General features: G+C 43.0%; 1 protein-coding gene across 3 annotated transcripts in view; it reads right to left on the bottom strand.

Moving 5' to 3' along the window:
• Positions 1 to 16964, bottom strand: part of golga4 (golgin A4) — a 297304-nt gene that overhangs the window by 130380 nt on the left and 149960 nt on the right. For all 3 annotated transcript variants that reach the window (XM_072467359.1, XM_072467360.1, XM_072467361.1), the window contains exons 12-13: positions 13634 to 13812; positions 2174 to 2302 (exon numbers count right to left, since the gene is read on the bottom strand). In XM_072467359.1, the coding sequence (XP_072323460.1) occupies positions 2174 to 2302; positions 13634 to 13812 (308 nt within the window). The remainder of the gene's footprint in view (positions 1 to 2173; positions 2303 to 13633; positions 13813 to 16964) is intronic.

Below are 16964 nucleotides of genomic sequence, written 5' to 3'. Positions count from 1 at the left end.
TTATTTGTGTTTGTCCTTTGTCCATCTTGCAACTAAGGGCACCTGGGTAAAACTTTGATTGATATAATGGTCGCAGTATCTGAGATTTAGCAGATACAACAGCAGAATATGGGTATTCCTTGACACATGATTAAAGGGCAAATACGCCTGCAATAAGTGTTGGTGGCAAGAGCAGATTCCGCTCAGAGTCATTGAGCTGGATGCCGAGCTACAGACATTGCAATGCATCAGGCAGGGAGGGTGTTACCTGGACAATCAGGAGAGTCACACCCCTTAGGATAGGGTCTTCTCATTTGGTCTGAGGTCAGGGGCAGGAGGGTGTGATTCCGAGTGAGGCAGGTCTGGGGATTCAGAAGGTAGAAGATTGGGTGGCACGATGGCACAGTGGTTAGCACTGCTGCCTCACAGCGCCATGGACCCAGGTTCAATTCCAGTCTCGGGTCACTGTCTGTGTGGAGTTTGCACTTTCTCCTGTGTCTGCCTGGGTTTCTTCCGAGTGCTCCGGTTTCCTCCCACAGTCCAAAGATATGTGGCTTAGGTGGATTGGTCATGCTAAATTGCCCGTGGTGTCCTAAACGTTAGGTGGGGTTATGGGAATAGGATAGGGTAGTGGGGCTTGGTGGGGTGCTCATTCAGAGGGTTTGTGTCGACTCGATAGGCCGAATGGCCTCTTCTGCACTGTAGGGATTCTATGATAGGAGCCTCAGGCAGTGCATTCCAGACCATCATCATCCTCTGGGTAAAAAAGATTTTTCTTCAAATCCCCCCATAACCTCCTGCCTCTCACCTTGAACTTGTGTCCCCTCGTAACTGATTTTCAACTAAGGGGAACAACTGCTCCCTATCCAACCTGTCAATGCCCTCATGTTCTTGTATACCTCGATCAGGCTGTCCCTCGGTCTCCTCTGCTCCAGCGAAAACAATCCACGCCTGTCCAACCTCTCTTCGTAACTTAAATATTCCATCCCAGGCAACATCCTGGTGAATCTCCTCTGCAGCCCCTCCATTGCAATGGTGGTGGACACACTGGAGGAGGAAGCTCCAAAAATATCCCCATCCTTAATGATCCACATCAGCGCAAAGAAGGGTTAAAGCATTCACAGCCACCTTCAGCTGGAAGTGCCAAGTGGATGATTCCTCTCGGCCTCATCTGGAGGTCCCCAGCATCTTCAGCCAATTCGATTCATTCCATTTGATATCAAATGAGTGAAGGCACTGGATACTGCAACTGCTATTTAATGTCCCTGAAAATATTCCGGCAATAGTACTGAAGATTTGTGCTCCTGAACAGCTACAAAACTGGCATTTACCCAGCAATGTGGAAGGGGACCATCATCAGTGCTTTCAAGTTGCACTCACACAGCAATAGCTGCCCATGAATGCCAGGGTCATTCAGCTCCTGACCTCATTACAGGCTTGGTTCAAACATGAACAAAAGAGCCAAATGCCAGATGGAAGAGTGAAGTTTTTTTTTGTTTAAAAAAAAAAAATTCCAGTTAAGGGGCAATTCACCTACCCTGCACATTTTTGGGTTGTTAGGGTGAAACCCACGCAAACACGGGGAGAATGTGCAAACTTCACACAGGCAGTGACCCAGAGCCAGGATCGAACCTGGGACCTCAGCGCCGTGAGGCTGCAGGGCTAACCTACTACGCCACCGTGCTGCGGAAGAGTGAAGTTGACATGAAGACAGCATTTGACAGAGTGTTGCATCAAGGAGCCCATAACAAAATTGGTGTCAATGGGAATCAGATGGAAACTCTGCTGGTTGGAATCATACCTGGCACAAGGGCTGCGGTGGTTGGAGGTCAATCATCTCGACTCCAGGACATCACTGCAGGAATTCCTCAGGGTAGTGTCCTCGGCCCAACCATCTTCAGCTGATCTTCCTTCCAACATATAGTCAGAAGTGGGGATGTTCGCAGATAACTGTGCAATGTACCATTCACTACTCCTCAGATACAAGGCATCATTTGGTTGTAAGAGCAACACCATCACCATGACAGTCTGAGTGAGGCCAGGTTTTTGGGGGGGGGGGGGGAGAGAGACTTCAGTCAGGGTACTGATGAGACACGGTATATACAGTATTGTTCCCCAATATGCATTTAGCAATGACAGATAACGATTGATCTATTTAGAATGCAATAAAAATCTCAGGTTACACGATACATACCAAAGCCTTTTTTAACTGTTCCTGAAACTCATGCTGAGAAGTCTGTAATTGCTGCTCAAACTCTTCTTCTTTGCAGTTCAGTGCTTTCAAGTGACTTTTTTCCAATTCTTCAATACGATCCTCAGAGGACTTGTAAAGCAAGAAGCACATTTATAACATTTGGTTTCCTCTGAATACATGAAAGGATAAAGGACATTAACAATCAAATTAATTGGAGTGACGTGTTGTTTTGAAATCCAAACAGCAAGAAAGCCTTCATGAGCAATGGTGCTCCCTTGTTCCTGCCCTATTATAATGTTGTCCAGTTACTTGGGTCATGGGAATGTCACTTTAAGAAATATTTGTCTTCTCAAGTGGCTGCAGTGATGTCAGTGTGTGGGTGGAGCTGGGCTCTGGCTCTGCTTTTTACTTTCGTTTTGAGCTGGAAGCTGTTTTTGGCTCGGAGTTTTACTTTCGGTTTTAGTCAGTTGAGGAGCTGCATCCAAACCAAGGTGTATTTTGGTCTCTCTCTCTGCATGCTAGAATGTCTCCAGATCACTTGATAATTTCAAAGTAATAACCGTTTCTGTAAGGAATGCAAACCTACTGTTTTTGTAGGAAAAAAGGCTTATGGATGTTGTTAGGAAAGTTACTAAGGGTTATCTATAGAGTACTGTATCTTTGGGGGGGGGGGGGGTATCAGTGTTGGTAGTTTATAAGATGTTTACTGTGTGTTTATAAAATGTTAACTGGATTCATAGAATAAACATTGTTTTGTTTAAAAATACTTAAGATCTCTGTTGCATCACACCTGGAAAGTGGGCCCTTGTGCTCCTCATAACCAAAATCTATTAAAGGTTGTAGGTCAGGTGAACTCCATGACATACTTTGGTGTTCTCTAAACCCTGGCCCATAATACTTGTAATCATTAGTTACTTGTATTAATCAACATAGGATGGAATCAGATCTCTTTAACTTCTAATCAATTCACATGTCATAACCTGAGAAATAGGGCCAGGAGAAGGCAACATGGCCCATTGAGTGTGCTCCGTTGATTCCTGAGACTACCAAAATCTGTCTATCTCAGTGTTAAATATATTCAATGCAGGGGTATCCGCAACCCTCTGGTGTAGGGAATTGCAAAGAGTCCCAGCCCTTTGGGTGAAGAAAGGTTTCCACATCTCAGTCCCAAGGGCTGGTGCAGACTCGATGGGCCAAATGGCCTCCTTCTGCACTGTAAATTCTATGATTCTAAATGGTCAGCCCCCAATCCTGAAATTGTGCTCCTTGTTCTAGATGTCCCAGCCAGGGGAAGCAACATCTGTGTTTACCCTATCAAGCTCTATCATATTCTTGAATGTTTCAATATGATCACCTGTCATTCTTCTAAACTCCAGAGAATTATAGGCCCAATTTATCCAGCCTCTCATCATAGGCCAATCCTTTTATCCCAGGGATCATTCAAATGAACTTTCTCTGTCCTGCCTCCAATGCAACTATATTCTTCCTTAAAAATGGGGACCAAAATTGCAGTGTTTAAGGTGTAGGTTCACTAAGTCCCTGTACAATGGGAGGATAGCTTCTTTGTATTCTGAGCTCCTTGTAATAAAGGCTCACATGCCATTTGCGATCCTAATTGCTGCTGTACCTGCAAAGTAACTTGTTGTTCATTAAATGTTTTTCTATTCTTATGCCCAAAGTGAATAACCTCACAAAGAATGCAAAGTCAAATTTTAGAGGAAAAGCCAATGAAATCTTCAGCTTCAAATACAATTAGAATTACAGAACCACAGTTTTGTGCCATTTAGAGATTTTGATATTGTGCTTCCCATGTCAATGTTCAAATAATTTCTTGATGCAGACCACAAAAGTAAACACTGAAGGTACTCCAGGGCACATCACTATCAATTCGTCTCCATTCGCAACCAATCACGAATAAAAGTTGAAACAAAAACAGAAATGCTGGAAAAACTCAGGTCTGGCAGCATCTGTGGAGAGAGAGAGAAAAATAAGAGTTAACATCTGGTCCATATGACTTCTTCAAAGGTCCGAAGAGTCATACAGACTCAAAACGTTAACTCTGATTTCTCTCGCCACAGATGCTGCCAGTCCTGAATTTTTCCAGTATTTTGTTTCAGATATCCAGCATCCTCAGTATTTTACTTTTATGAAGAAAGGTTATCGACCTGAAATTCTAGCTGTTCTCTCTCCACAGATGCTGCGTGACCAACTGAGTAGTTCCAGTATTTTCAGTTTTTATTTCAAATTAACAGCATCTGCTGTTATTTTCTTTTGTAGCCATGATGTGGAGATGCCGGCGTTGGACTGGGGTGAGCACAGTACGAAGTCTTACAACACCAGGTTAAAGTCCAACACCTGAGGAAGGAGCAGCGCTCCGAAAGCTAGTGACATCGAAACAAACCTGTTGGGACTTTAACCTGGTGTTGTAAGACTTCGTACAATTTTCTTTTGTGTCCTTCCTCTTTATTTCCTTTCCAATCAGGCTTTTATCCACAGAATCCCTACAATGCAGGAGGATGCCTTTCAGTCCATTGAGCCTGCATTGGCCCTCTGAATGAGCACCCTTGTCTAGGCCCACTCCCCCACCACATACCCATACCTCAGTAACGCCACCTATCCTTTTGAACACCAAGGGGAAATTTATCATGGCCAATCCATCTAACCTGCACATCTTTGGACTGTGGGAGGAAACCAGAGTACCTGAAGGATACCTATGCAGACACAGGGAGCATGTACAAATTCCACAAAGTCATCCAAGGCTGGAATTGAACCCAGATCTCTGGCGCTGTGATACAGCAGTGCTAACCACTGTGCTGCCCATGATGTAACATTTCCTTCAACAATACTTGATTGAATGTTGACTTAAAATCTGCATAGCTACTGTGTCCTCATTATCTATTCGGTCTTTGCTTTCAAAAATATTCAATTTGTCAAGAACCACCTTGAACTGATTATTTTTGATTATCCAATGTGTACGATTTCATTGCAAATTATTGGTTTTGCAAAGTTCGCCACAGCTGAGATTAGAATGAGTAGTCTGTATTTAGCTAGTTTAACTTTCTCTATGTCCTCAAGCAGAAGCATTACACTAGCTACTTCCAAGTTCTTCTTCACAATGTGCATCGCAAAGCCAGTTTGAAAAATTTAACTCAGAGCTTGTGCAATCACCTGTTTGACTTCAACACCTATCGGTGCATGGCACCAAGACAAGCAAGCTGCACAACCTTTATTGTACAAACTTATTTTTCAGTTAACTCTAACAATATTTCACATCCTCCTCTGATGTACCTACATTATAGCCATAGTTGTCAGGAGAAAACAAAGCAAATATTCAACGTCTTTTTCCATAACTTCATTCTCCATGACTTTTCTTTTGATGACTATGCAGTCCTTAAATTGGAATCTAATCTTCTGCATTTCAGATAATAAAAAATCTTTCCTTTTGTGTTAACCACTAACCTTGTGTTTACATTCCCTTTTCACTCCTCTCATTCTTCAGTTTTGCATTTCAATTGCACTGTTCAATGACTAAAGTATTTCTTTAACATTATTGGCCCTAATTTTTCAGTTGAATTTTAAACTCTTTTTAATCAACAGAATTGTAACATTTGATGCACCCATTTTGCCTAAATTAGTGTAATAATTTTTTTTTTTTTTAAATGTACATTTATAAAATAGTAATCATGGCCCAAAGTGTTTCACAGCCAATGAATAGCTTTTGAAGTGTTCTTACTTTTAGGTGTTTGATTTTTTTTGCGACATATATATTATGCCTGTTTAAGATTCCACATTATTAGTCCATCACACCATTTACCAACTTCTCTGCCCAATTAATTAATGTGCAAGTGGAATGAGAGCTGTATGAGCCTTTGAAGTGCTGTTTAATGGGAATGTGTGTGTTCGGGTTAAGAAACAACATGTAATCTATTATTGTTAGGGTTCAGGTTTACAAGTTTAAATATTGTTTTTCTTTTGTTTCAATAAAGCTTGTTTATAAAATAACCAAACCCTATTTCTTATGTTATCATTCCTGAAACGAGTCGATCTTTCCGCACCATCTTAAAACTTAAAAACATTATGGTTCTGGTCCAGTATCTTAATCACTATTGAGAGCTGTCCAGGCGTCCATAACAATTTTCGTCCTGTTCTTAACCTTCTGAACAGTTTATAGATGTCTCCTTCGAACTCTCCTCTGGTGGCCAGTTATGAACATCAAGAGTGAAACAATTTCAAATTCCCTGGATCATACCAACACTGTTATGCACTAGCACCCACTTTTTCCGTCGGACATCTGGAAGTGTTACCACCGGTAATATTATCCTCCCAAAAAGTTATTATAGTAAATGTTAACTCTGCTCGTCTCTCAACAGAGGATGCATGATATGCTGAGCATTTCCAGCACTTTCTGATGTGACTGCAACAAAGGTAAACTTTCCCTCCTCATTCTTCTCGACCGGTCTTCAACCTTTAACATAGTAGACCACACCATTCTCCACGAAGCCTCTCCACTGCAGTCCAAGGTGGGTAGGTGACTGCTCTCACATGGTTCCATTCATATCTATCTAAGCACTGTGAGAGAATAATGTGAAATTGTTTCTCCTTCTGTTTCCCCCATCATTATCTTCATTATCCCTCTCCCCATCCTCCCATAACAAACCATTTCTCTGGACCACACTTCTATGGCATCATCTCTCCAGCTGTTAACCCACCTGCTGCTTTACGGTTCAATTTTTTCTGACTCTATTGAACAAACATGGGTAACCTTCTGAACTGCCATTTTTTTTTGGGTGTTCTGGCTATCTTTAAAGCCCAGCATTTTAGTTACCTTACCTTCACAATAACAATCATCCCAGAACTAAACATTATCTCTCTGTAATTCCACAAACCATAAACTAAATATTTATCACAGATGTTAATTTTCATATCTTACAAGTTTTACAAAAAGCTGTTTTCTGACCAGTTAACCCATTGACCTTTGGACAGGGGTGCATATCTCGTCCTTCACTTATTTCCTCCTACCCAAACAGCCTGCCTCAATTTGTTTATTGACTAAAGGGCTCTTTTGATATCCATTTTACAATTATCTACTTCACAATTCTAACAAAGAATGCATTAAAGTTTTTCCCTTAAAAGATCAAGTTCCAGCATTTTCTGCTTTACTTTCAAATAGCATCGCCCATTTCAAAATAACGAAGTTTGAAAGACACCACTGCACGATCAATGAAATCAAGATGCTTCAAAGAACAGTTATTTTCATTTATATTAGATTCGTTTTCATATTTCTATATTGCAGTGACATGAACACATGCTAAGATTAATGAAATGCACATGGGAGTTTCAGTGCTGAACATTTGCTGCCCAAGTCCTAGCTATGGTGTAGTCAGCTTGTTTAAACATTCCATTGTAATGTTAAAAACATAAACATTCCACATGTCCACTCGTCAAGCGACATCCAATCAAATGAGGTTTATTGCAGATTTGTGGTTGAACCCGAAACAACACTGGACTACATTAATTCCACAGCACTGTGGAATTCAATTCAGAAGTTAATAAAATCTAATACGATTATTAACTAATAATTAAATGCAGTACTGGCCATTTAACCACAACTAAATATCACACACACATATAATTAGTTAATTAAAAAAAAAATTTAGAGTACCCAACTCATTTTTTCCAATTAATGGTCAATTTAGGGTGGCCAATCCACCTACCCTGCACATCTTTGGGTTGTGAGGGCGAAACCCACGCAGACATGGGGAGAATGTGCAAACTCCACACAGACAGTGACCCAGAGCCAGGATCGAACTTGGGACCTCAGCGCCTTGAGGCAGCAGTGCTCACCACTGTGCCACTGTGTTGCCCATATATTAGATAAATTAACAACATATCTTTTCACTTTCCCTTCCACCTCTCCATATTTTTTAATCATCAATATCGAGTGTCAACTGGGTGACATTATTTCACTATCTAAAAATTCAAGTTCCAGCGGAGCGGGCAGAGAGGGGAGCAATTTTTGGAGGGGAGAGCTGGAAGCAGGAAACTGGAAGTCGGCCATGGGGAGACCTGGGAAGGTTTGTATTACCCAATAAATTTGAACGGTGAGGAAACCCGAGACATTACACGTGTAGTGTCTCCCACCCTCCCTCCTCCTCTAACCTAAAATAAAAGACTCAATGCTGTGAGCAGGTAAGCTATTTTTTCTTTCTTTTATACTGGGAGACTAAGTAGAGGTGAGGCAGCTAGGGCAGTGGAATGTTCCTCCTGCAGAATGTTCGAGGTAAGGGAGACCACTGGTGTCCTTGCTGACTTCACCTGCGGGAAGTGCAGCCATCTCCAGCTCCTCACAGACCGTGTTAGGGAACTGGAGCTGGAGCTGGATGAACTGAGGATCATTCAGGAAGCTGAGGGGGTGATAGATAGAAGCTACAGGGACACAGTTACACCTGAGAACAAAGGTAGCTGGGTAACAGTTAGAGGTGGGAAGAGGAGGAAGCAGTCAGTCCAGGGATCCCCTGTGGTCATTCCTCTCAACAATAAGTATACCGCTTTGGAGACTGTTGGGGGGATTACCTAGCAGAGGTAGGCTGCAGTGACCGGGTCTCTGGCACGAGGTCAGGCTCTGGGGCTCAGAAGGGAAGGGGGAGATTAGGAGAGCACTAGTTATAGGGGACTCAATAGTTAGAGGTACAGACAGGCGGTTCTGTGGACACGGGCGAGACTCTCGGATGGTTTGTTGCCTCCCGGGTGCCAGGGTCCATGACGTCTCGGATCGTGTCTTCAGGATCCTTAAGGGGGAGGGGGAGCAGCCAGAAGTCGTGGTGCACATTGGTACCAACGACGTAGATAGGAAAAGGGGTGTGGATGTAGTAAACGAGTTTAGGGAGTTAGGCTGGAAGTTAAAAGCCAGGACAGAGTTGTCATCTCTGGTTTGTTGCCGGTGCCACGTGATAGCGAGGCTAAGAATAGGGAGAGAGTGCAGTTGAACACGTGGCTGCAGGAATGGTGTAGGAGGGAGGGCTTCAGGTATTTGGATAGTTGGAGCGCATTCTGGGGAAGGTGGGACCTGTACAAGCAGGACGGGTTGCATCTGAACCAGAGGGGCACCAATATCCTGGGAGGGAAGTTTTCTAGTACTCTTCGGGAGGGTTTAAACTAATTTGGCTGGGGAATGAGAACCAGATTTGTAGTCCAGCAACTAAGGTAGCCGATGTTCAGGACGTCAAAGCATGTAGTGAGGCAGTGGGGAAGATAACACTGACAAAGGAGAGTACTTTCAGGCACGGAGATGGGTTGAAGTGTGTATACTTCAAAGCAAGAAACATCAGGAATAAGGTGGGTGAACATAAGGCATGGATCGGTACCTGGGACTACGATGTGGTAGCCATCACAGAAACTAGGATAGAAGAGGGGCAGAAATGGTTGTTGGAGGTTCCTGGTTATAGATGTTTCAATAAGAGTAGGGAGGGCGGTAAAAGAGGTGGGGGGATGGCATTGTTAATTAGAGATAGTATAATAGCTGCAGAAAGGCAGTTCGAGGAGAATCTACCTACTGAGGTAGTATGGGTTGAAGTCAGAAATAGGAAAGGAGCAGTCACCTTGTTGGGAGTTTTCTATAGGCCCCCCCCAATAGCAGCAGAGATGTGGTGGAACAGATTGGGAAACAGATTTTGGAAAGGTGCAGGGTAGTAGTCATGGGTGACTTCAACTTCTCAAATATTGAGTGGAAACGCTTTAGATCAAATAGTTTGGATGGGGTGATGTTTGTGCAGCGTGTCCAGGAAGCTTTTCTAACAGTATGTAGATTGTCCAACCAGAGGGGAGGCCATATTGGATTTGGTACTTGATAATGAACCAGGGCAAGTGATAGATTTGTTAGTGGGGTAGCATTTTGGAGATAGTGACCATAATTCTGTGACTTTCACTTTAGTAATGGAGAGGGATAGGTGGGTGCAACAGGGCAAGGTTTACAATTGGGGGAAGGGTAAATACGATGCTGTCAGACAAGAACTGAAGTGCAAAAGTTGGGAACATAGGCTGTCAGGGAAGGACACAATTGAAATGTGGAACTTCTTCAAGGAACAGGTACTACATGTCCTTGATAGTATGTCCCTGTCAGGCAGGGAAGAGATGGTCGAGTGAGGGAACCATGGTTGACAAGAGGTTGAATGTCTTGTTAAGAGGAAGGAGGAGACTTATGTAAGGCTGAGGAAACAAGGTTCAGACAGGGCGCTGGAGGGATATAAGATAGCCAGGAGGGAACTGAAGAAAGGGATTAGGAGAGCTAAGAGAGGGCATGAAAAATCTTTGGCGGGTAGAATCAAAGATGTGAGAAATATGAAAATGACTAGAGCGAGGGGAGGTCCGATCAAGGACAGTAACGGGAGATTGTGTATTGAGTCTGAAGAGATAGGAGAGGTCATGAACAAGTACTTTTCTTCAGTATTTACGAATGAGAGGGGCCATATTGTTGGAGAGGACCGTGTGAAACAGACAGGTAAGCTCGAGGAAATACTTGTTAGGAAGGAAGATGTGTTGGGCATTTTGGAAAAACTTGAGGATAGACAAGTCCCCCGAGCCTGACGGGATATATCCAAGGATTCTATGGGAAGCAAGAGAGGAAATTGCAGAGCCGTTGGCAATGATCTTTTCATCCTCACTGTCTACAGGGGTGGTACCAGGTGATTGGAGAGTGGCGAATGTCGTGCCCCTGTTCAAAAAAGGGAATAGGGATAGCCCTGGAAATTACAGGCAAGTTAGTTTTACTTCGGTGGCAGGCAAAGTAATGGAAAGGGTACTGAGGGATAGGATTTCTGAGCATCTGGAAAGACACTGCTTGATTAGGGATAGTCAGCACGGATTTGTGAGGGCGAGGTCTTGCCTCACAAGTCTTATTGAATTCTTTGAGGTGACCAAGCACGTGGATGAAAGTAAAGCAGTGGATGTAGTGTACATGGATTTTAGTAAGGCATTTGATAAGATTCCCCATGGTAGGCTAATGCAGAAAGTAAGGAGGCATGGGATCATGGGAAATTTGGCCAGTTGGATAACGAACTGGCTAACCGATAGAAGTCAGAGAGTGGTGGTTGATGGCAAATATTCAGCCTGGATCCCAGTTACCAGTGGCGTACCGCAGGGATCAGTTCTAGGTCCCCTGCTGTTTGTGATTTTTATTAATGACTTGGATGAGAGAGTTGAAGGGTGGGTCAGCAAATTTGCAGACGACACGAAGATTGGTGGAGTTGTGAATAGTGAGGAGGGCTGTTGTCGGCTGCAAAGAGACATAGATAGGATGCAGAGCTGGGCTGAGAAGTGGCAGATGGAGTTTAACCCTGAAAAGTGTGAGGTTGTCCATTTTAGAAGGACAAATATGAATATAGAATACAGGGTTAACAGTAGGGCTCTTGGCAATGTGGAGGAGCAGAGAGATCTTGGCGTCTATGTTCATAGATCTTTGAAAGTTGCCACTCAAGTGGATAAAGCTGTGAAGAAGGCACATGGTGTGCGAGCGTTCATTGGCAGAGGGATTGAACTTAAGAGCCGTGAGGTGATGATGCAGCTGTACAAAACCTTCGTACGGCCATATTTGGAGTTCTGTGTGCAGTTCTGGTCGCCTCATTTTAGGAAGGATGTGGAAGCTTTGGAAAAGGTGCAAAGGAGATTTACCAAGATATTGCCTGGAATGGAGAGTAGGTCTTACGAGGAAAGGTTGAGGGTGCTAGGCCTTTTCTCATTAGAACGGAGAAGGATGAGGGGAGACTTGATATTGGTTTAGAAGATGATCAGGGGAATAGATAGAGTAGACAGTCAGAGACTTTTTCCCCGGGTATAACAAACCATTACAAGGGAACATGAATTTAAGGTGAATGGTGGAAGATATAGGGGGGGGATGTCAGAGGTAGTTTTTTTACCCAGAGACTAGTGGGGGCATGGAATGCACTTCTGTGGAAGAAGTTGAGTCGGAAACATTCGGGACCTTCAAGCAGCTATTGGATAGGTACATGGATTACGGTAGAATGATGGGGTGTAGATTAATTTGTTCTTAATCTAGGACAAAAGTTCGTCACAACATTGTGGGCCGAAGGGCCTGGTCTGTGCTGTATTTTCTATGTTCTATGTAAAGGGCATCAAGTGCTTTTAATTTTTTACTTTGTTCTGTGTGAATACTGTAATTAGCTTCTTACCTGCTTGCTGACATCACTGTGAAGATATGTGAAGATGTCCCATTGACTTGGTATCATATATGACACTTGGTATCATATTTAAACTTCTTTTGACAAATGAAGGAAAGCCACACATGGAGATCACAAGGTCTTTGTGAGCAGCCTTCTTCTAGGTCAACAGTGAGTGCCCTTGTTTTACCTCAAAACCTCGGTCATTGTGTATGTAGCAATTCGAACGAAACCAGTCCAGAAATTTTCAACTTTAATTTCAAGATTCCGAGAATTTTTTACTTTAAAAAAGAGTATTGTCCTTGGGAGTCTTTGCTTTTTATATGATGCAGGGGAAAATTAACAAATTTTTAATTGTAATATTTTTTAAACAGACATGTGCCTTTGTGAGGGATAAGCAAAGAATATGATTTTTGTTTTTGTGGAAGAATTAAACTTCAGCAGAAAGTCCTCACCCAACTGCTATGTGCAACACAATACAAAAGCATTCAGACACTAAATCAACTGTTAACTCCATGTGCTGCAGAAATCACCAACAGTCTGTTCTGGTCCACTCACGTTGATGCAACAGTCAGGAAAGCCCAACAACAGCTTCCTACGGAAGTTAAAGAAATTCGGCATGTCTGCATCAACTCTCACAAACTTCTACAGATGTATCATAGAGAGCATCCAATCCGACTGCATCAGAGCTTGGTATGGCAACTGCTCGGCCCAAGACCGCAAGAAACTGCAGGGTGTGGTGAACTCAGCCCAACGCATCACACAAGGTTGCCGCCCTCACATTGATCCTGTATACACCTCCCGCTGCCTCAGGAAGGTAGACAGCATTGTCAGAAATCTTACACTCAGATTTTGCCCTCTTCCAGACCCTTCCATCAGGCAAGAATGTACAGAAGTCTGAAGACCCGCACATAGACATAGGAACAGCTTCTTCCCCACAGCTACTAGACTCCTCAACGACTCTCCCTCGGACTCATCTGCTCCCTGTAAGAACACTATTCCCGACGCCCTCTGCTGTTCTTGCTCATTTATTTGCTTTGTTTGGACCCTTGTTCCGCACTGTAACCAATCACTGTCTGTCGATGTGCCATTTGTCAATGTACTCTGTTGTTTATTCTTTTTTGTTTACTATGTACGTACTGTGTACGTTCCCTTGGCCGCAGAAAAATACTTTTCACTGTACTTCGGTACATGTGACAATAAATCAAACCAATTAATCAATAAATCTACCAAAGTTTTTTAAATCCTCACGCCAACATTACATTTTACCTGGTATTAGTTTTCTTACCTTCAATGCATTAACCACTTCCAGCTTAACCCGTGTGAGCTCCTGTTGCAAGCTCCTTTGTTGTTCTTCACTTGATTGCTCCAGAGCTGTTTTTTGCTTTTCCATCACCTGCTTCAGCTTCTTGCGTCTATCTTCAGATCTCTGAGCTGCGACAAGTGCTTTCTCAAGCTCCTCAAACGCTGGAGAAACAAAGAAAGCTCAACACTAAGATCAAATCTGTTAATAATGTGCATTTCTTATCGTTCTGTCAACCAGAACCACAGTCACATGTGTACAGAAGTTGAACAAATCCCAAGTTAAGAGTAATTCGGCAAACCTTTAAACAGCCCCAAGGTACCCTGCTCTTAAAACACAATGTGTTAGCTTTTCAGCATCGGGATAGCGCAGCAAACATTACAATTAAATCATGGTACTCCATTATGCAGTACGAGATTGCATCCACCATTGAAAATTGATGAAGCATAAATTCATACATTCATTGAAAATGCTTAAGATGCAGTTGACTAAATTAGGTTTTGAGTGATATTGGCTGAGAAAATGGACCAATGCAAGTACAGGACTGAAATATTCCAACAAAATATGTAAACCAATTTGTTAGAGCTTCAAAATTCTATCAATTAGAATCGCCATCAGCAATTATTTTATCCACCTTTGAAAACATCACATTGCAAATTTGGTAAAGTTTCCACACAAAAGATAGAATATCATCGATTAAGGTTTCTCATTACTTTACACGATTGTTGAAGACTACCTCAACTACCAAATTATAATTCTGCTGTGATAACCCACGCTGCCTCACTCACAATTGTTCATGATGAGGGCAGCAAGGTAGCACAGCGGTTAGCACTGTTGCTTCACAGCTCCAGGGTCCCAGGTTCAATTCCCAGCTTGGGTCAGTCTGTGTGGAGTCTGCACGTTCTCCCCGTGTCTGCGTGGGTTTCCTCTGGGTACTCCGGCTTCCTCTTACAGTTCAAAGATGTGTAGGTTAGGTGGATTGGTCATGCTAAATTGCCCTTCGTGTCCAAAAAGGTTAGATGGGGTTACTGGGTTAGGATGGAGGTGTGGGCTCGGATAGGGTACTCCTTCCAAGGGCCGATGCAGACTCAATGGGCCGAATGGTCTCCTTCTGCACTGTAAATTCTATGATAAGATCTGAGTTGCTAGATCTGTTCTGAATCTGTCCCATTTAGCACAGCGATTGTGCCATACCACACAATTGAGTATCCTTAGTCTAAACGTGGGACTGTACTCCTACTGTCACGGACAAATGCATCCAACAGGGAGATTCTTGAGGGCAAAGTCAAATAGATTTTTCCCTCTTTTTGATCATCCCACCGCCTGTCGCAGGACCAGTTTGGCAGATATTTCCTCAAGTCTCAACGTTCAGTGGCAGTTAATGACCAGTCTTGATGGACATTGAACACCGCAAGCAGAGTACATTTTTGTACCGTTGCTACCCTCAGTGCTTGATCCAAGTGGTGTTCAATATGGAGAAAAAATGATTCATCAGCTCAAGGAGTGCGGTAAGTGGTAGGGGTGACATGATAGCATAGTGGTTAGCACTGTTGTTTCACAGCGCCAGGGTCCCGCATTCGATCCCCAGCTTTGGTCACTGTGTGTGCGGAGTCTGAGCGTTCTCCCCATGTCTGTGTGGGTTTCCTCCGGGTGCTTCGGTTTCCTCCCACAAGTCCCGAAAGACATGCTGTTAGGTGAATTGGACATTCTGAAATCTCCTTCAGTGTACCTGAACAGGCGCCCTAGAGTGGCAACTAGGGGATTTTCACAGTAACTTCATTGCAGTGTTAATGTAAGCCTACTTGTGACACTCGTAAAGATTATCAGTAGGATGCTTCCATGCTTATGTTTCCCCTAATGCTAAGAGACTTCATGAGAATATGCGTCAATGTTGTGACTCCAAGGGACATTTCCTCCCGACTTTGTACCATTGCATCACCATTTCTGTTGGGTCTTTTCTGCCATTGAAACAGGACATACCCAAGGGTGGTGGTGGAGGAATCTGAGACATTAGCTGTATGATATGATTCTGCAAATTTGACTATGTCAGGCTGTTACTCCACTTGTCATGGAATAGCTCTCCCAACTTTTTCACTGTCCCAATTTTTGTACAAGCGAGTTCCAGGCCCCCACCACCCTCTGTGCAAAAATCTTGCCTCATACATCTCCTCTAAACCTTAAAGCTATGCCCCCTAGTAATTGACTTTTCCACCCTGGGGAAAAAGCTTCTGACTATCCACTCTGTCCATGCCCCTCATAATCTTGTAGACTTCTATCAGGTCGCCCCTTAACCTCTGTCGTTCCAGTAAGAACAAACCAAGTTTCTCCAACCTCTCCTCATAGCTAATGCCCTCCATATCAGGCAACATCCTGGTAAATCTTTTCTGTACCCTCTCCAAAGCCTCCACCATCCTTCTGTAGAGTGGCTACCAGAATTGAACACTATATTCCAAGTGCAGCCTAACTAAGGTTCTATAAAGCTGCAACATGACTTGCCAATTTTCAAACTCAATGCCCTGGACAATGAAGGCAAGCATGCCGTATGCCTTCTTGACTACCTTCTTCACCTACGTTGCCACTTTCAGTGACCTGTGTAACTGTACACCCAGATCCCTCTGCCTGTCAATACTCTTTCAGAAGACAATCAAGAGTCAACTACATTGTTGTGGGTCGAGAGCCACATATCAGTTAGATTGGGTAAAGTCAGGAGATTTTCTTCCCTAAAGGACATTAATGAACCAGATGTTTTTTAGGATAATCGGATAGCTTCATGGTCAGGTTTTCAGAGACTAGCTTTTTATTCCAGATGGACTAATTGAACTGCCTTTGAAGGAAAGCATTAGAATAGTAGAAATACAATGCAATAGGAGCGTGGATAAGTTTATCTGTGGGAACAATTAATCTCATCCAATAATCTTTCAAGTAATCTAGCTGATCGCTGCACAATCGTCTCAGTTCTTGCCCTAACTATTTTCATGACTAACCCTCAACCCTGCATGTTTTCTAACAGTCCTTCTATCAGCTGCAAGCCAAAAATAGCACACAATTTTCCAAATGGAAATTGACTAAGGTCTTGCACAAGTTCAACATGATATCCCTTTCGTAATCAATGCCAATTAAAACAAAACCAGGGATTGAGTGCACATTTTTGATGGCCTTTGACACCAATGCTGCTACATCTAATGCTCCAATTTACTGCATTTAGAAACATTAAAATTCAAAAACAAATTTTACAAAAGTTACGATGCAACTGTCTTTGTTCTGAAACATGACTTAACTTCAAGGTGTTGGTTACTGGAAATCAGAGAGGAGCTTC

Source organism: Scyliorhinus torazame, chromosome 11 (assembly GCF_047496885.1).
Source record: "Scyliorhinus torazame isolate Kashiwa2021f chromosome 11, sScyTor2.1, whole genome shotgun sequence".
Classification (NCBI taxonomy): Eukaryota; Metazoa; Chordata; class Chondrichthyes; order Carcharhiniformes; family Scyliorhinidae; genus Scyliorhinus; species Scyliorhinus torazame.
Note: the sequence above shows the minus strand (reverse complement) of the source record. Positions and strands in the feature narration are given on the sequence as shown.